Genomic DNA, 18,190 nt, shown 5'->3' with positions numbered 1-18,190 from the left:
AGTGCTGGGACAGTGGACAAAAGCATTTCAGCTGCTGTCTTTGGGGTACATGAAACTGAGGTTATAGCAAATGTGTTCAGCTTGAAAATACAATTAAACAGTCTGAAAATTGAATGCAAGTTTGAGCCTGAGGCTGTTAAACATGAAGCTGATTGTTTCACGGTCTCCTGCACAGGAAAGAGTATTGGCTTTGCACTCTATTTATCCTCTTCCTGGGGAAAAGATGAAAGCATTTTATATTCATACAGACAAATATTTGTCTATCTTTCAGATTCTGCCAATCTCCCAAGGTCGGGGCTTGAACCCTACCAGATAAAGTCAAAAACACCCCCCCTCTTTTTCCCAGCCATGCAAACTGCGGGATGAAGCTGGAAGCTGTGGTTGAGCAGCTGCAGAAGCAGCAGCAGAAGCAGCAAACGCCTCTGCAGATGGATTCCAGGGAGAGACAGCAGAGGCAGATGAGAGAAGCCCAGCTGCTCTACACTCAACAGCTGGCTGTGCAGCAGGCTGTCCTAGCTGCCACATCTGGCAGGGCTTCAGGCGGCTCTGCTGTTGGTCCCTTGGCCAGAGGCCCACCTGCAGCCGGAGCTACGCGGGCTTTTGATCAGAGCAGCATGAATTCAGAGCCAGAAGAGGAAGAGGAGGATGAAGAAGAGGAGGAAGATGATGATGAGGAGGAAGAAGAAGGGGGTTTGGAAGGCGGAGGTCTTGAGGATGGCACTGGTGTAACTGGAAAAGAAACCTGCTCTGCTCTGAAATATTTTCATGCTCCCAAAGTTGCTCATCACAACCAAAGAGTAGCCTCTACCTCTAATACTCTTCCAGCGTCGGGGCACCAACGGGGACAGCAAGGCAAAGAAGAACAGGGTAAAGACACTACTAAGCAACCGTATTCAGGTTCCCCGTCTGGACGCCAGAACTGGCGGTTGGAGGAGCAGCTCAAACAGGTCAGTGTTAACATTCTTCTTTATAACTTCTGTATATATTCTTCTACATAACTTCCTTCTGAATCACAATGACCATATTCAGCCAGACAGAGAATTTCTTTAGCCCAGTGTCTTGTTACAAGTGCTGGCTGTTTACAAGTGCTTTGAAAAGAGTGGAAGAACTGGGCGTGTGCAGAGCAATGCTTCCCTGGTGTGCTTTCCCAGGTCTATTCTTTTATAAAGACATTTCAGAAGAACTTGAATTGCTTCACAGATACAGATTTCCAGCGAATAATCTAGAAACCCCAATCTGTAAGAACCTTTATAGAGAAGTAGAGGTTTGATCGTTGGCTCATTTATCTTCTGTCTCACTGGTGTGCCATTCGGAATGGAACAGACTGGTGTTAAATTTATTTTTGGTGCAGACGCTTGCCTGCTAATGACTCACTCGAGTTATTTCACATATGACATCTATAACTCCTTTGTGTTAGACCTCCAGGATGCAGCAGCTTTGGATTTTGTGGGCAGGCAGGGGAGAGCGCATGTCCTGCCGCTGATCCTGTGAGTAAGCAGAGCCGCTTTATATTTCATGTGTGGGAAGGAAGGAGCTAACTTGCTGCTGCCTGGCTTTGCTAGGAAGTTAATTCTGTGTTTAAATGAAGAAATACTACTCCTTGTAGATAAATGCCAGAGGATCGAGAATTCTTTTCTCTGTTGGAAGTGGGTATTTCAGTTAATGTAGCGCTTGGGTGCTGTTTGCTTACAGAGCCAACTTGAGCAGACTTTCAAAGACATTTACATGTATTGAAATTGAGACAAAGGACTGCACAATTGAAATAAGGAAAAAAGTTGGAGTTAAATGTCCTTTTCTACAGATGTGATGTGTGAAGAGGTTTAGGCTTTGCTTAAGATAGTTATTTGAGCTAAGAAACTTTGTATGGAAAAAAAACCCAGATTTTTTTCCTTCCCTCCTGCAAACCCTATGAAGTAAGAAAGCTGGAGCTGCTTCATGGTGGCTGGTGAATTGTAGGTGTTTGAAAATTTGCTGTGGGCACTCAGGGCAGTCTCTCCCCTTAGCTGTTGGGTGCATGCATGAAATCATTTGTTTTATACTGTCACAGGCAGCAGTTTGAGGAGAACCTGTCAAAGCTCAGCAAACTTTTTCTTTTCTCATTCCATTTAGTGTGGCCTTTAGGTTCCTACTCAGGTGCTCCTGCACAACTGTACCAGTTTGGTGTTTCTACACCAATACACATGGCAGGAACTCCTCTAAATTGCCAGGTGAAGCTGTTTGTGACTATTGCTGCTATAAAATGTGCTGGTGAAGCAGCCCTGATGCAGGGAATGCAACAGGCAACCAGTTGCTGCTATGTTTTCTCTGCGCTTGCTTCTCTAGATGGGTTGGGGTTGAAAAAGGAGTTGCTCAAGCTGCTGTAGGGAATTTTTTGGAAATGGGGTGGGTATGTCGGTCAGGGGACGGTCGCTAAAGAAATTGCTTCAGAATTTACTCGATCAGAGTGACTGGGGGAAAACTTCCTCTTTCAGGTCTCTGGGCGGAGAAGAGAATGTCGTACTCTGGTGTTAGGGGATCACTTTCTGAAAAAAAACCCAAAAAATTTAGCATTAGTCTTTGGTGGTTTTTATTTCCAGCTTGGCCGGTGCTAACAAGTACATCATTGTGCTTCGTTGCAATACTTGCTTAGCTTGTGAGAGTCCTGTGCATCTTACTGAATTAATAAGCTTGATTCCTAGGTCATTTGCCCTGTTCTGGGGAGACACATGATCATAAGCAAGACAGATCTGGTCTTAGCTGATGTGGAATAGCCAGAAAAATGCTGTTTTGCAGTTGGCATACTGTGCACTAATACTGATGTAGTTACTTTGGCCCATTTCAGCAGAAATCAAGTATTTTGGTAGTAGACTGCATCTTAGTCTGATGTCAGGCCAACTTATTCTGGAAGCCAAAGTGCACAAAGCTTCACTGCTTTTTTTTTTTTTAGCAAGACTAAAAGAAAAACCTTGCTGCTGTGTTAAAGTAATCCCTTTCACTGCTGGAGAGGCAAACAGTACAGCAGCAAAGGAAGGAATTGGAGAAATTCAAGTTAAGGAATGGATTCTAAAGGAATATCAGGGGTGTGTTGTGCTACAGCAGTTTTGGATGGTGGGAAAGTATGGCAGAAAGTGGGCAGGTTCACATGTTATCCCAAAATACTGTCTCCTGGTACTGTCATTGAAGAGAGCGCTGTGCTAGATGCTCTGCCCCAGCAAGGCACAGCTTATATTTGTAATCATCCTCGTGAACGATGTTATCGAGGCACTACAGTGTGCTCAAAAGGCCACATCGAGGTGCCCGATGTTAGTGATGCCGGTGCAGTATATTCACCTTGAGGAGGGTAAATATTGCAGATCAACTTGTTTGCATTCACCAGGGGAGTCTGCATACCAGGGAGTAAAAATTTAACTGTGGTATACCAGCTCAGAGCTGAGGAGCGGGGGCTGCATGGAGGTAGGAATAAACGGGGGGGGCAAACAGGAACTGTTAGCTGGTGTGACAGCAAAGGGGGAAAATGTGTGTGCGGCTGTGGACTGTCTACATAATTCTGTGTGCTAAATGGTAGCATGCTGCCCCATGCAAGCCCAGCTTGAATTTTTTCACTTCAAATGCATGCCTTATAGATACAGGGCTTTTTCTTCTGTATTTGCCTAAAATGGATTAAAAAAACTAGAATGAAATGCAGAAGTGCCTGTGTTCTCCAGTTTGTTTCAAAATGATTCCTGAACTTAACCTTTTTTTAGCTTCTGTTGAGATGGAGGCTAATAACCAGTCAGTGTACACTGCTCCCAGCCAGCTCTGCTCTGGGAGTATTTGTGGTATGCGTAATGGCTGTTGCTTGTGGAAGAGGAGGGGGGGGAAAGTGACTTCTGTTTCTTCTTTCAAGTGTGAATTGTGACCCCCTTGGAGAAAAATGTATCTTGAAAGTGTAAGGCTAGGGTTACCTGGAGGGTATGTGGCATGAAGATGGCAGAAAGATGAAAACTACCAGCAAGACGAAGCCCTGTTCTGTTCAGTCCTGGACAGCCAAGTAAATAATTGTAGAACAAGCCAGCAGACAAAAGAGCTGGCTCAGCTTATGACACAGGGGCGGTGGGAATCCTGTCAGCACAAAACAAGGGAGTGGAGTTGCTTGTCGAGGAGTTGCAGTCCCGAAAGAAGAGCTGGGTGGGTGTGTGCTCAGCTTGCTGCTCGGGCTCGCTGGAATCCCCTGCAAATCCATCACAGCTCCCACAGCCGTCCTCAAAAAGGGCGTTGTGGGCTGCCTGTCTTGGAAGAAAAATGAGCTTTTAATTCCACGGGTGGAAATGTTGCTTTTAGCAGATGGTTGGGTGCAGGTCTTTGTCCCGTGGGTTTTCTCATTCCTTGGCAATGTCTCTAGTTACCAGGAAGAGCTGTTGTAGGACAGGCAGGGCCACAGCCACCATCTCACTGGTGCTGCTCACTCCTTTTCCACTCGAGGCTGGTGCACAGCACTGGTGTGAGCAATTTGGTTCCAGCTGTTACTACAGCACGCACATTAGTATGTGTATTCCTTCGTGGAATGTAAAGATAAAGCCAAGGTTTTCAGGCATCATCTGATACTTAATGCCTTCTTAAATGCAGCAAGGTAAGTCTACATAAAGCAGCTGTCTGACTTTCAGAGAGTGGTTTGTGGTCTGGTTTTTGGGATGTCTCATGTTAGATTCTCAGAAATCACTAGTCCCTCCTGAAAATCCTGACCTGAACTTTTACAAAGGTCATGGTGTTTATTAAGATAAGTCAGCTTAAAATAATTACTTTTCTTTTGCTCTAGGGTCTAGGAATGAGTGGCTGAGATTCCATAACCTTAAGTATGTGCCTCAAGTGTTATGTGTGTTGAGGTATTGCTCAGGAGATATTCATTAATCTACAGGGGGTGAAGATCCCAGGAATAAAAAAGTTGCATTTCACATGGTGCCTTTTTTGCCTTCTTGCAGTTTCAGATGTCCAGGGCCCAATTCAAGGGTTGGATTTTTAATTCTTTATGTGGGTCACTGGGTATTTCTCTTTTTATGGTGTAATTGGAGAAGAATTCTTTGTCAATAGCTGATACTAGATATATGGTTTCTCTTTTACTGAAAGCTGTCTTCCATAAGAACAGATTTTAATTCTTAAATTGCCAATGGCTGCTTTCCTGAAATTTGTGGTTTGGGTTTGGTTTGATGAAGTCTTCATCCCTGTGACAGTCTGCTTCTGCTATAGCACCTCAGTTGGTGTTCATATGGGTATGTTGGAGCAGAGCAGGATCTTGGTAACAAAGTCACCTTTTTGTTTAATATACCAAATAATTTCAGGGATAGGAGAGCTAAGAAACTGTTTTTTATAATGACTGTAGACAGCAGCCTACAAACAGCTTGTATTAGACGTCAGGGAATTCCCCCAGATCTTCATCTCAAGGAGCAATTCCAAAGGCTTCGTCAAGGTTATGCTCTGTGGCTGCGACTGTGCTATATCTGGAGGCAGAGTAAAGGAGCAGAGCGAGGAGCTCATTTATAGCCTGGAGTGAGGAGCTCATTTATATCCTGGGGAAGATATGGCTCATTTTAGGATTGGTTCGGGCGCTATATTTATCTTTAGGAATAGTTGCAGCTCGTCTCCTTCGGTGCCAATTTATAGAACTTCTAGCTACACAGTAGGTGGAAAGAGCTTGGATGTGTTGTATTCTTACACTTCTGTTTTTCTCACTTCAGGGTAAATCTAAGACTCTGTGGCAGTGAGAATTTCTTTTCCCACAGCCATATAGCACTGAACAAATCTTCTTGTCACTTACATTTTAGTTAATTCCTCTGAGTATTTCTGAATAGGAGCCATTCACAGAGTCCAACTTTTCCTTAAGGATAAGGAAACAGATTCCTGTTTTGCAAAGAATTGTGTTGGTACTGCAGTCACTAGGTCATGGGAGCGCATAAAAGAAACTTAATAAAACAGGGTAATTAATCTGTTAACTTCAGTCCATTCTTTTTCTTTTCTTTCCTATCCTCCCCACCATTCCTGAAATCACTAAAATGTTTTCAAACCCTATCTTTGAAGCTGTAGATATTGAATTGAGCTCTGTTATTAGTAAGACGGGGAAGGGTTTATTCCAATTTCAGCAGAGCTTTACCAGGCAGCTTGTGCACGCAGTAATTATAACTTGGTTCTCCATGCTTGAGAACTTGCAGCTCAGGGCAGTAGTCCTGATCTTATCAGCGTTTTGTAGTACAACAGTTTTCTTTATAATAGCATCTGTTTCACTTCCTAAGGCTTAACTCTACCCACAAAAGGAATTTCTGTGGATTCTCTGATAATCCTGAAATTGCTGCCCCTGTACCTTCTCATTGACTCAGTGCTTTCAGTTAACCCATGGGGTAGGGGAGGGGCTTTCTTTTTCACGACAACACTTAGCCTAGTCCCTAAGTGGATATTTCAGCAGATTTCTGGCCTAAAACCTCTGCCAGAATTGCAGGTCTGCAGTAGGGAGGTGCAGAATGATTGAGTTTTATACCAAGAAGTTTTTCCCTCTTTTCTTTTATGTGTTAAAGCTTCAAGGAGTTCACTCCGGCTGAGTTTGTCATTTGAATACAACTTTGTAGTCTGGTAAAACCTCATCAGGTTTTAGCTGAGCCCTTCTCAAATAGCTGTGTAAAACTGGGGTAGGGGAGAAGGGAATGACCTGGAAAAGGAGCATTTCCAGTCTCTCATCAATGTCCCAGTTTGCACACTGACTGCAGTTTGTGCACGCTCAACTGGAGAAGGAGACTGAGCTGCTGTTCTGTTTGCCTTAATACTTCACTTTTTTATTGAGCACAGAGTTTTTATTATTTCTGTAGTCTCTGGGAGGGCTAGACATGTGAGATGGTGATATTTGAGGTGAGTATCCTGCAGGCAGGGGTTGAGGCTGCTTGTTTGTGAGGGGTTTTGTCCTCAAAAGAATGGGCTGGACAAAGCAGGAAAGTGTTTGTCGTCTCTTTTTCTGTCTGCTTGGCAACTCAGGGTTAACTCTGGCTTTTCAATGTGGGATTGGAAACCAAAATTACTCTGGACATCTGAGCTTCCCTCTAATAAGATATTCCAGGTGGTTCCCTAACCTAATCCTAAAATAGCTCCAGATATAATTGCTTCTGAAGCCAGGCTCGCAGCCTCTTGGGAAGGGGGTGGTCCAGGGGGGACTCTGATGGCCTCTGTGATGTCTGCAGCAGCTCACAAAGGTGGCCAGCTCTTCCCAACACCTCTGCCTTCCCTCTCATGCTTTGCATCAGGGGCTCAAGCTCAGCCAGTGCCACTTCTACCACCTTTTCTGCAAGAAACCAGATAAATTGTCTGTGGTATCACAAGGGCTGTTTGTCAAACAGCAGCAAATTCCCTTGATACAAATGGGGTGGAGGGAGAGGCAAGACTCTCCCCAGAGAATGTCCTGCCACTCCAAACAGTGTTTTTTCCTTCCTGCTCCTATTGCCTGACTTATACAAAGGTCTTTTAATGACTTGTGAGGATATATTGATTTCTCAGGTTCCTGCTCTTCATACAGAGGAGGGCTTCTCAGCAGAGGGTAACTTTGTTTTCCTAGGAGGAATAGAAAGGAAGCTTGATACCAAAGCTGCTGAGCTCTCTTGCTGTGCAAGATGTAGTTTATTCTGCATATGGAACACTTCTTGCTTGAGTAGCTTTGTGGGGCTCTTTACCGAGTTACTTGTTCCCGCTGTGCTCAGGTCACTGCTCTGAGTGCTGCCAATATTGGCTATCTTTGGTTGTAAGCCTTAGCATGGACCCAAAGATTTTGGTGAGTAGAATAGTCCCTCAAGATCAAAGCTGAGGCCTGGGAAGGTGCCTCTTGGTGCTTGCATTTCTCTTCTCTGAATAAATAAGGCTTTATTCCCTGGCTGCTGAGCTGACATTTCATGCTAGCCTGAGACTTTGCTAACTCCGCTACCAAAAACAAACCTGTGCTCTGTCCTCACATCTCCACTCCGCAGAGAGAAGTGGGACCAGTAGCACTGAAAAAGATTTCTAGCCTGTAATAAAAGCAACCTAGCCTGAGGTGACGTGCTTTTCACCTCCTGGCTGTGCAGATCCCCAGGGCCACAGTCCCAGAAGCACTTCAGGAGCGGGTGGAGTGACTGAGGAGACAAGTCCTCATCTGCTGGAGCTGGCAGCCCGCGTGTGGTTTCAGCGCAGCCTTGCTGATTTACACGGTGGCGGCTGGTGCTTGCACCGAGGTGGATGAGAAGCGCTCTCCTTATCTCTGCTGAGAGCTTAACACGGGGAGTGGTAACTGGCTTTAAACCTTTCCAGCTATCCCAGGAGGAAATGCTGGTACTGTCCACTGTCTCTTACCTCAGATCACTCCGTGTCACATCAGGTGATATCCACCTCTGCCAATTTTCTGGACATATGGCAAAACACTGATGGCTTTAGCTAGCTTTAAGCTCCTTTTCACTCATGAGGTGTTGAGGAGCATTACTTCTGTGCTCTTGACTATCTCAGGATGTACATACAGGAAGTAGGGTGCATATATTCTACTTATTCACTGTATCAAACCTTAATCTTGTCTGTTTTTTTAATTAGCCTTTTTTTCCAAATTTAAAAAAAAAAAAGTAAAATAACTTTTAAAGAGTCTTTAATCCCATGGAAAGTTTTGTTCCTGGAAATTTTATGGAGTTCCAACCCACTCGCAGTAGAGAATTGTCTCCTTTAAGTCGTCTTCTCTTTCTTTTCCATGTCCTCAAATGTAGTGGAATAAGCTCTCAGCGTGATCAAAGTTCCCGATGAAAGTAAGTGATTTGCTTCTTGGAGCACCCAGTTTAACACCATGAGCAGGTTTACTCTCTAGATTTATAACCAAGTACAGACTGGGGGAAGAGAGCAGCTCAGCCCTCTACAAATCATTTTGCCTTGGAGGATGTAAAGTTGAGAATGGGAAGTAGCTGAAGAGACTGGTTTGTCTCTTACTCAAACCGTTCACATAGGTTTGTTGATCTGAGTTAACAATCAGTGGGGTTTTAGGAGCAGCTGGATATTACTGTAATTAGCAAAAAAAGGGTGTTTTTAATCTCTGCTAGCAAAGGACATCCAGATGAATCCTCCTGTGAACAAAACTGGTCTTCAGATCTCTTCCTAGAGAGGGCTGGGAATTGATCTGCTGTAATAAACAGCTGATGTAACAGAAGTGGCAATAATCCCCCATTAAATATCTTTCAGTTGATGGGACTCACTGGATAATTGACTTTTTAGGAATTACTGGCTCAAACTAAATCAGCGGTCATTAGGGAAGCTCACTGCAGTGTTTTTTAAAGGGGGAAATGTAGCTTTGCCTGGCCTAGACAAGAGCTCTTCATCTTTCTAATTCAATGTATGTGTCACAACCAGATGACTGCAAGATTTCAGATATGGACCACCTCTCTAATTCACATGCTTTCTTTTTTAGTGCTGAAACCTCGTGCTATCTTCAGTGCTCTTCTAGGATGCTGTGTGTGTATCGGGACAGGGTAGTCCAAGCTACCTTGCCAGGTGCATTTGGCTGTTTTCTTTCCTTGAGTGGCTCAGGAGCATTTGCTGTACTGGAGCTTTATGAATTTTATGGTTTAAAGCTGCTTGAACAGTTTTGCAGGATCATTCTTCTGGTTTCGGTCCTGCCATACAGGCAGAGGATGCCTCTGCTGGTTTCCAGCCCTGGTGGTCATTTCAGGGTGATGATTTACCAAGTCCAATAGGCCTAACTAGAATAATCCTTTTAATGCCTAAGAAGAATGAACCTTAATCCAGCAAAGCTCAGCTTTCCATTTCTGCAGGAAAAATCCACATCCAGTAGCTTCCAGGAATAAGGCTTCTGGGTTGGCAAGAAGTGTTCCAGTGGGATTATTTCCCTCTTTCCTCAGTATACTCTGGTTTTGTAGGCAAGCTGGGGGAGGACAGAAGGGCATTTCCAAGCAGGAAGGGGAGCAGTTTGTCACTTGGCAAACAGAAAGAAAGGATAACTAGGTAACACCTGCGTTTTTCTCTAGGGGCTTTAGGATGTGAGCTTGGTAAAAAGATGGATGTGGAGAGCAAAAGCAGCACTTCTCAATTTAGGTGTTGGACCTCATTACAGCAAAGCACCTGCTATGGAAGGGTTAGCATACTTCTGGTTAGCAGACTGAGGGAAGGCAGCTGTTGAAGGTGTTAAGGACTTTCATTTAGAATGGATTTCCCTGGTGTCAGGACAACTTTTTTGAGATATGTTTCTGCGAGAGAAAAAAAATCTTAGAGCTGAAAAACTTCCCCTACCTTCAGTAGTTGCCTGGAAGGTGAAATGCCACTTCCCATTTTGAGCTGAGTGTCAGAGATTCCAGGAAAGTATGCTGTAACAAGGGCACAAATGTCCCTGTCTCTTTGGTCTAAGCCAGCGGCTGCTTTTGTAAGTGTTTCTGTCCAAAAATGCACATTTGCAAGCTTTCTGGAATAGTGCACAAACCCTTTCCCTGACGGTATGTTCACCCTTTAATTTTTCTCTCCCTAGAACGGCAACGTGACCTGGAGCGATGAAGGTGATGGATGCCGAGGAAGAGAAATTTCACGAGACTTTGCCAAGGTTGGTCTGATCACAGGGATTTGGGGGAATGGGGAGCGGGTGACTTTGGGGAATCCTTGCCCTGATCTGTGACAGGGTGAATACTGAGCCCTCACTGTTCCTCTGTAGTGAATTTGTAAGAAAACTGCTTTGTCCTGAAGCCTTCTGCCTAGAAACCTGATATTTTTGTTGTTTATATATCGCCCAAACCTGGGCTGTTTTGTTGCCTTTGGTCTCTGAAATATAGTTTTAACTAAGACTTCATAACCAGACTTCTGAAGTTTAAAATCTTAATCCATACTTTCTCCACCTGGGAGAAGAGTATTTTGTTTCTTGAAACTGATTAGCACTGCGGTTATAGGTCTGAATGTGGCAGCCCTGTGTCACATCAGCTAGAGGAATTCATTTTAAACTAAACTGGCTCTTTCTGAAAGGATGCAGCTAATTGCTCTGCAAATACATTGCTGTGTTTTCTTCCCAGAGCTCAGTGTGTGAGAAAGCACAGAGCTTCACAGGAAATGAGCCCAAAAAGCCCCTCTTCTTTTGGACTAGATGAATGCCAAGTAGCTGGCAGCACCTACAGAAAGGATGAAATACATCTTTCCCAGTGACTTTGCTTTTCCATTGAGCTGCTCTGCACGAGTAGATACCACCAGCAAAAAATTCCCTGAAGTGATGCAGAAGTTCTCTTCAATGCAAACAAGAGGAGGAATTAAATTCTGTTTCATGTGTGGTGTTGTCTTCTGTCTTACTCTATATCCTCCTGTATCTCAATGAGAGACTGACTTCAGCCCTTTCAACCTGTCACTTTGTGGCCTCACACGATTCTTAATAGGTGAAAATTAGATTTTTCTGTTCAAGTGGTAGTTGTAAGATGACACTCGTGCCTGTCCCTTCTGAAAAATAGTGGATCGTGCTAGCATACAGTGCCTCTCCTTTGGAATCAGCTGCCTGTGGAACTTTGCTTTAAATCATTGTTCTTTAAAACCTTTTGATAAAATGATTTCTGCAGAAAATTTGTTTGAGGCTGGTTTCTGAGATATTTCAAGACTTTTTGATTTACTTAGAGGAGGCTTTCCTGCCAGGCGTTAGTAGTTACAGGAAAGCTCTGTCCTTTCATCTCCTCCTTCAAGGGACTTGGAGTTTGTCACTTATGTGACAGTCCTTAAATGAGGGAATGATGAGGCTAGGAGAAGCTGCAGAGAAGTTTACCTCCCTGGTACCTCAAAGGTACAAACTACTAATCTTCCCTGAACCACTGTCACTTTCCTTTTGGTTGTTTCACTTTTCTTTCCAGCTTGTCTTAATAGTTTCTCCCCCCTTTGTGCCTCAGTGCTGTTGACAGAGTTGAATCCTGTTCTCTTCAAGGTGCCAGTCTGTACTGTGCCTGGAGGAGTGATGGAGGGGCTAAGCAAGAGAAGCTGTAAAGAGGGTCCTCAAACTATTACTGTAGCCTTGTCCACTGAGTTGCTTAGGAGTCTCTCCTTGGTTTGCCTCTTTGCCTGTGGCTGCGTTTCTTCCCACCCCCTACAACACCAGACCACCCAGAGCAAGAAGCTAATATCACTTTATTTTCTGTCTTGTTGTGGATGGTGCCTTAATTTTTATTTCCACCCCCCAGCTCTATGAACTGGATAGTGACCCTGAACGGAAGGAGTTCCTGGATGACCTCTTCATCTTCATGCAGAAGAGGGGTGAGTGAGCATTTGTTTAAACTTGGTAAGGTAAAATAGGGCAGAGGGGTGTTGCTGGAGTTTGAATTCTTCCCTTCTGAGTTTGAAAGAACAAATCCAGCCCTTGAACTTGTGGATCAGGTGAAAGAGCAGTAGTAAGACCCGAGATGTTTGCCTTGGGAGATAAGGAGCTCAGTAGGAAAGAACTCCTCTGCCCTGTAACTTATTTTCACAGACACTATTTTTCTACGCTTACTCCTACCTAATACTCACATTGTCCAGGCACTGAAGAGCCCAAGAAGCCTGGTTCCCCAAGGATTTTTGAAATAAGTCTGAGTACCACTGGAGATTCTCTGGTCTCTCCTTCAGGTGGCATGATCGCACGTCTTCTCATGTTCAGTTTCAATGGCATGTGGAAGCCGAGTGTGAATGCCTTCAACAGTCTACATAGAGTAGTGGCATGCAATCTGGGGACTGGGAAAATAGACACCAAGCCACGTTTTCCTGGAGATTCACAGTGTCAGCTTTCCATTTAGTAATTTTGTGTAACTGAGTGCAGAAGCACACAGTTTAGAAACGTTCTTACATTCCTCTGTAGTGTCAGCAACTTGCATCTCTCCTTGCTACAAAGAGTTGTGACGTGTGTGTGAAGTAGCCCACCTGGGATGTCACAAAAGTCTTTCTCTCCCCTAGTTGCCAAAGTTCAATTCCCTTATTGCAAACTGTTCATAATAAAAAGGTACATATATGTGGTTTTGTGGTAAACCCTTTGTGGTGCTCTTTTCCTTTACCCTTCCAAGCATGCCAGGCCACACAGACTCTTGATCTCAAAGGTCTTTTCCAACCAAATGATTCTATGATTCCAGCAAAAATATTTGTGATGAAAATTGTGCTATAGAGCTTTTAATTGTTTCCAAAAAGTCTGCTGAAGGTAGGTGTGAAGAGCAGACATAAAAAGGACCCTTTGCTCCCTCCCAATTTCTGCTTATTTGGAAGGGGCTTAGTGTCACCAGCAATATTGTACCATTAGAGTCTACTAAAATATAAATATGCAACATCTCAGTCTCATCTATTTGAAAATGATCTGATTGCTGGGTTGGAGCTGGAGTCTCATTTCCAGTGGTCTTCTGAACTTGGCATCTTCAGATGCATCCTCCTCTGCGGATGACTAAATGACAAGCTGAGGAAGAGCTATCCAAAACGCAGCTAGTGCAGTTGCTCTTCACCTCTCTCTTTATTTCTTGGCATGGCTAGAGCTGACAGCTGACCTCTGTGAATTTCCAGTCTCCAGCAGTTTGAGGTTATGCTTCCCAAGTTGGTTAAAAAGTAGAGCTGGGTTTTGCTGATGTTTTTGGCTTTCATGTGCAGAGGCATAACTGGGCTTAATTAATTTACTTGCAAATGTTAACCTGAGCTCATGTGTAAGGGCTGGGATAACTGACAGTCAAGGCAGTAAACTGAAGGGTGTGATTGGCAGCAATAGAAACCTCTAGATACCTAGAGAAAAATCTGCTTAACACTTCAGTGTCTCCTTCCTCTTACCTTTTAATTATTTATAATTGACATGTTCCCAGTGCAGGGGCTGAGCTGGTCACCAGCTGGTTGCTGTAGGAGTTTAGCTTTTAATCATCTGGGCATTTCCAAGTGTATTTGTTTTCTGGAGACTCCCTTGTTTTCTTGCTTGCTAGCAGGCTGAAAGTGAAATACAAGAGCCCAACACCAGGGCAGGGAGAGATGCAGTGAACTGACAGCCAGGGGGGCTGGAAATTTTTTGCCCTTGCTGTGGGGACTTGGGTAGATTACAAGGTACAAGGCAGTTGTGGGCTGCTTTTATATTTTGTCAGCCCCAGAAGAAATAGGCAGAAGGACTCTGGGGAGCTAAATTTCTTCAGATTGATAGAAGAACTGAAGAGCATAACTTGAGCTGTGGGAGGCAGCTTCTCTTCTCTTGTTAATCTGAGCTGTTGTGTCTTACTGCAGAGGAGATCTTTGGACTTGGCATGGTTTCTCAGAAGCTCTACTGCCCACTTTTTTCCCATGCCTGCTCTCCTCACCACTGTCTACAGCAGAGCTTTGGTTTTCTAGCAAGCAGAGGGACTTGCCCACTCTGTCCTATTCTGGGGTCTTAAAAAATGTAGGAGCTTCTACAGCAAAGTTATCAGGCTTTCATTTCTCCTCCCCTCACTTTACATGCCAAACAAGTATCCAAAACCAAACAAGGCTGAACAGCTGCCTTGTTCCAAAAGAGTCCCCCAAAGATTGATACAACCAAGGCCTCATTGCACCTGAGAGCAAAATGCTGTGTTTCTTAGCTTGTATGTGTGAAGAGCTGGTTAATTTGCAACTCATGTCTGACGGGAATGGAAAGCAGCTCTGCTAATAAACATTGCTGGTGTAAAGATGGTGATTTTTGGTGTTGTCCAGGAGGAGCCGGACAACAAGCTGGCCCTTGTTTGGGGGTTGATGTTTGGGGCTGATGGATTTGAGGCTCAGATTGCTAAATGATGCTGAACCAAAAAAGCCTGATGTGAAAGATAAATTAGAGATTTCACAGGAGCTACTGAGTAGTTGGAGAGATTAAAAGATTTGTTGGTTGGTGCTGCTGTTAGGAATGTACCTAGAAACGTGAGGCCATGAAACAGGCTTAATGCAGATCAAATGTGTGCAGGTCTCATCTGCCTCTGAACACAGCAGGTTGTCACTGAATGACCACAGCTGCAAGTGATAAAATGGTCCTTCAGTGGCAATAATGATGGAAGAGGGAGATGAGAGGAAAGTTGTAACTCTTCCTTTGTTGGATGTTTTATTCCTTGGATGTGTTTAGGTGAATGGGTCCCACCATGGCTGTGATTGAAGGGGCAGATGGGAAGAGGAGGGGAGAGCAATTAGTGTGCAGGACTGACTTCGAACCAGGCCTGACCTGATGCAGCTCGGTGGAGATGGTGCAAGCTTGCTGTATTACCACTTCCACCTTCCCCTTTCTCAGCTTCTCCGTGATCTCAAACCCCAAATGTTTTTCCTCAGACTGAGCCATGTTAAGCAGCTTCAGCAGTGGCTTCTCTCCATTGCCATTGCTGACCTGATGTTTTCTGACAAGTTGAGCCTTGATGTCTGGAGGTCTGGTTTCTCAGAAGCTGTATTTTTAGACTTCTGCTGTTTGAGGAGCCTGTCTTTGGGCAAGTTTATGGTTCAGGGTATTTTTAAGGGCATGGGCTGAGGCTTCTCTGCTAGTGGAGTGGACTGTGTTGCAGGCAGGGAGGCTGGATTTGTTCTGCCTGCCACTGAGGATGCTGCAGGCAGGAGCAGTTTTCCAAGTGCCCAGGCTAGAGTTGCATCCATTACAATAACTCCAGGTAATCTTGTGTTCCTCCATGTTTTGTATTACCAAAAAGAATTTTATTACAGAAATATATGTAGCCAGATGGGCAAGTTCACATACTTAGATCAGATTTGGTGTTAGAGATGATGACATCTTCCACTTTTCAGATCTTTCTCACCCTGTGAACATACTGTGAAGTTAAATTTTGGCTTTTGGGTGTGATAAAAGGCATATAGGTGATTGCATTCCACTAGTGCTGGTCAGGAGTAGCGGCACTGTTTCATCCCCTGGAAGGATCAGTGGTGTTCGCGCAAGACATTCCTCTGGATAAAAGGTTTGATGGGGAAGAGATCTAACTGTGTGCTATGGTGTACTAGGAAAGGCTCCCTTTCAAGGGAAGCTGTTTTGTTCATTTTAAGTACTGCCTTTGTGAAGACCTCATAAAACGTCTCCAATTGTACAGCTCTACTAATTTTGTTCAAGGTTTCTGCGTGACCTTGGTTTTCCCAGATGGCTTGACCATTCTGGTTTTTTATGTGTATATACATAGAAGGGGCTTTGTAAGTCTGACCGTGTGGTTTTAATGTTTTCCTGCTGTTGTATGCTCTGTCTGCACATTTTTAGATGTGGAAATACGACAAATCCAGGGCATTGACAAAAGCATTTACTGATGAATTTTTATCCATAGGCCAAGTCGTGTTTATGAAACGTTTGTCCAGGGAATCTGCTTCATTCTTCTACTAACTCAGTTTTAGAGGTTTATTCTTTTGATCATCTGGAGATATTTTTGAATCTGAATTAAGCAATGTCGTTCTCTGAGACATTAATAGATATAAATTCTCAACACCCTTTGCTCATGCTACCTGCTTAACAGTGAGCTGTGGCAAATGCTTCCCCAAATAGCAGATGATGTTCTGCAGTGGAAAATACTCACTAAGAGCGCTGCAAAGGTCTCTTCTGGATCCTCCAAACCCACCAGGCAAAGTCCTCTTCCCCGTTAGGCCCTCAGATTTGTCCATAACTATACCCCTGCCTCTTGTATCTCTTTTAAAGAACCTCTTTGGTCAACTGTTCTGACTCAGGCTCAGGGAAATGGTGACTAGTGTCTCGTGCAAATGGTAAGCACTGCAGGTCAGTGAAATATTTTAGGCTTTTACTTTTCAATTGTTGGAAAGAATGCCTTTTCCTTAGGTTTTAGGGAGAATTCTGGTTTCCATTCCTCTGTATTCTTTAAGTGGTTTGAGCCTTTCAGAACAGGGAACAGAGAATGCATTACAGGTGCAAAGCAAACTGCTTGAGATCTTTTTTGCAGGGAGTGTCTTGCTTATTAGCCTTAGGTGGCAGGTGACTGAGTCTTAATCAGATATGTAAGTTGATATTCTGAAGTTTATCTGGGTCAGTTTGAAATAAGCAGTTATCAGCAAGTCCTTCCAATAAGAAACAAACTTTCTCCTCCTTCAGTTTTTTTTTACAAATCAAAATATTCATTCCAGTCATGGAAACAGGAGATTTTTTTTTTTTTCTGATTTGGAAAAAGCCTGTAAGTGTCCCTCTGGAAAGATCTAAAAAAATATTTTCTGGGAAAATACTCAGCACAGTTAATTTTTCAGACCAAGTAATTAATATCGCTAGGTTTTAGGTAGCTGAAAAATAGTGGTTTAGAGTGACTATTGCTTTAGCTCCAAAGAAAAATCATATTGGAAGCTGCAGTTGTAATTAATGGGAATATAGTAATAGTAGTTGACTTGGTTCTGGCTTGCAGGAAATTTGTTTTAAATTTAGCCAGCATGAAGAATGCTCGAGCAGCTTCAGTGTTTTGTTATAAACTGAGTTGGCATTGGACAGGGTACAAAAGAAATTAATTTGAAATGATTGGTGGTTGTTGCTTTGCATGAACCTTTCTGTGGCTTATTCATCTGATACCAGACTGGTATCACTGGTCATTGCCAGCCAAGGATCTCTGGATCCCAGGTATACAGGATCGAGTGATGGAGTCAAAGGGGATTTTTTCCTCACTTCCCCTGAAAATTGAGATGTTAAATTGTCACATGTTTCTTCAGCATCTCAAAGACTTGGTGTTTGTGTCACAAATCCTGCTCTTGAGCTCTTCCTTATATTGGTGGTACTTTACTTTGGGTGTTCTTGGCCTCCCCTCCTAAATTTGACAGTATGTTTTTCAAATGATTAATGAACTACTGCACTCCAGAGGCTGTCCGGCACTGACGAGATGACCTTGTAGATATCTAGTTGGATAAAAAAAGATGTAAGTTTGGCATAAAAATGCCATAATTTTTTTTACTTTGTGCAGCCTGCCTGACCCACCTTTATTTTCCCCAGCTGCTCCCATTTCTCTGCATTGCCTTCTCCATTTTTACCTCTCTTTTCCTTGAGAACAGTTTGTCCATTTGGTTCAAAGGTCATACGTATGGAAATCCACCACCAGTTGAATGGTGGTTCAACATCTGGGGAAGAAATTTGTAATAGCAAATCTATTGGACCCAGCTGAGCCAGTAGCAGCCAAACAGTTGAGCTGGCTAGAAGAGAACAAATCTTCCTGGGATCTCTGTTTCAGGGATGGAGGAGCACCCTGTGTGGGATGGTTAATGTGGCCAGAGCCTTGGCTCGTGTGAGTGGGGCACTGGATGCCCGGTAGGCTGCCCCCGGTTCAGCCGC

General features: G+C 43.8%; 1 protein-coding gene across 1 annotated transcript in view; it reads left to right on the top strand.

Annotated features, from left to right (window-relative positions):
- The first annotated feature begins 309 nt into the window (after positions 1-309).
- Positions 310-18,190, top strand: part of ARID3B (AT-rich interaction domain 3B) — a 29,196-nt gene continuing 11,315 nt past the window's right edge. The window contains exons 1-3 of the mRNA XM_010165967.1: positions 310-947; positions 10,475-10,546; positions 12,147-12,219. Of these exons, the coding sequence (XP_010164269.1) occupies positions 363-947; positions 10,475-10,546; positions 12,147-12,219 (730 nt within the window). The 5' untranslated portion in view covers positions 310-362. The remainder of the gene's footprint in view (positions 948-10,474; positions 10,547-12,146; positions 12,220-18,190) is intronic.

Source organism: Antrostomus carolinensis, unplaced genomic scaffold (genome assembly GCF_000700745.2).
Source record: "Antrostomus carolinensis isolate BGI_N321 unplaced genomic scaffold, ASM70074v2 scaffold22534, whole genome shotgun sequence".
NCBI classification, from domain to species: Eukaryota; Metazoa; Chordata; class Aves; order Caprimulgiformes; family Caprimulgidae; genus Antrostomus; species Antrostomus carolinensis.
Note: the sequence above shows the minus strand (reverse complement) of the source record. Positions and strands in the feature narration are given on the sequence as shown.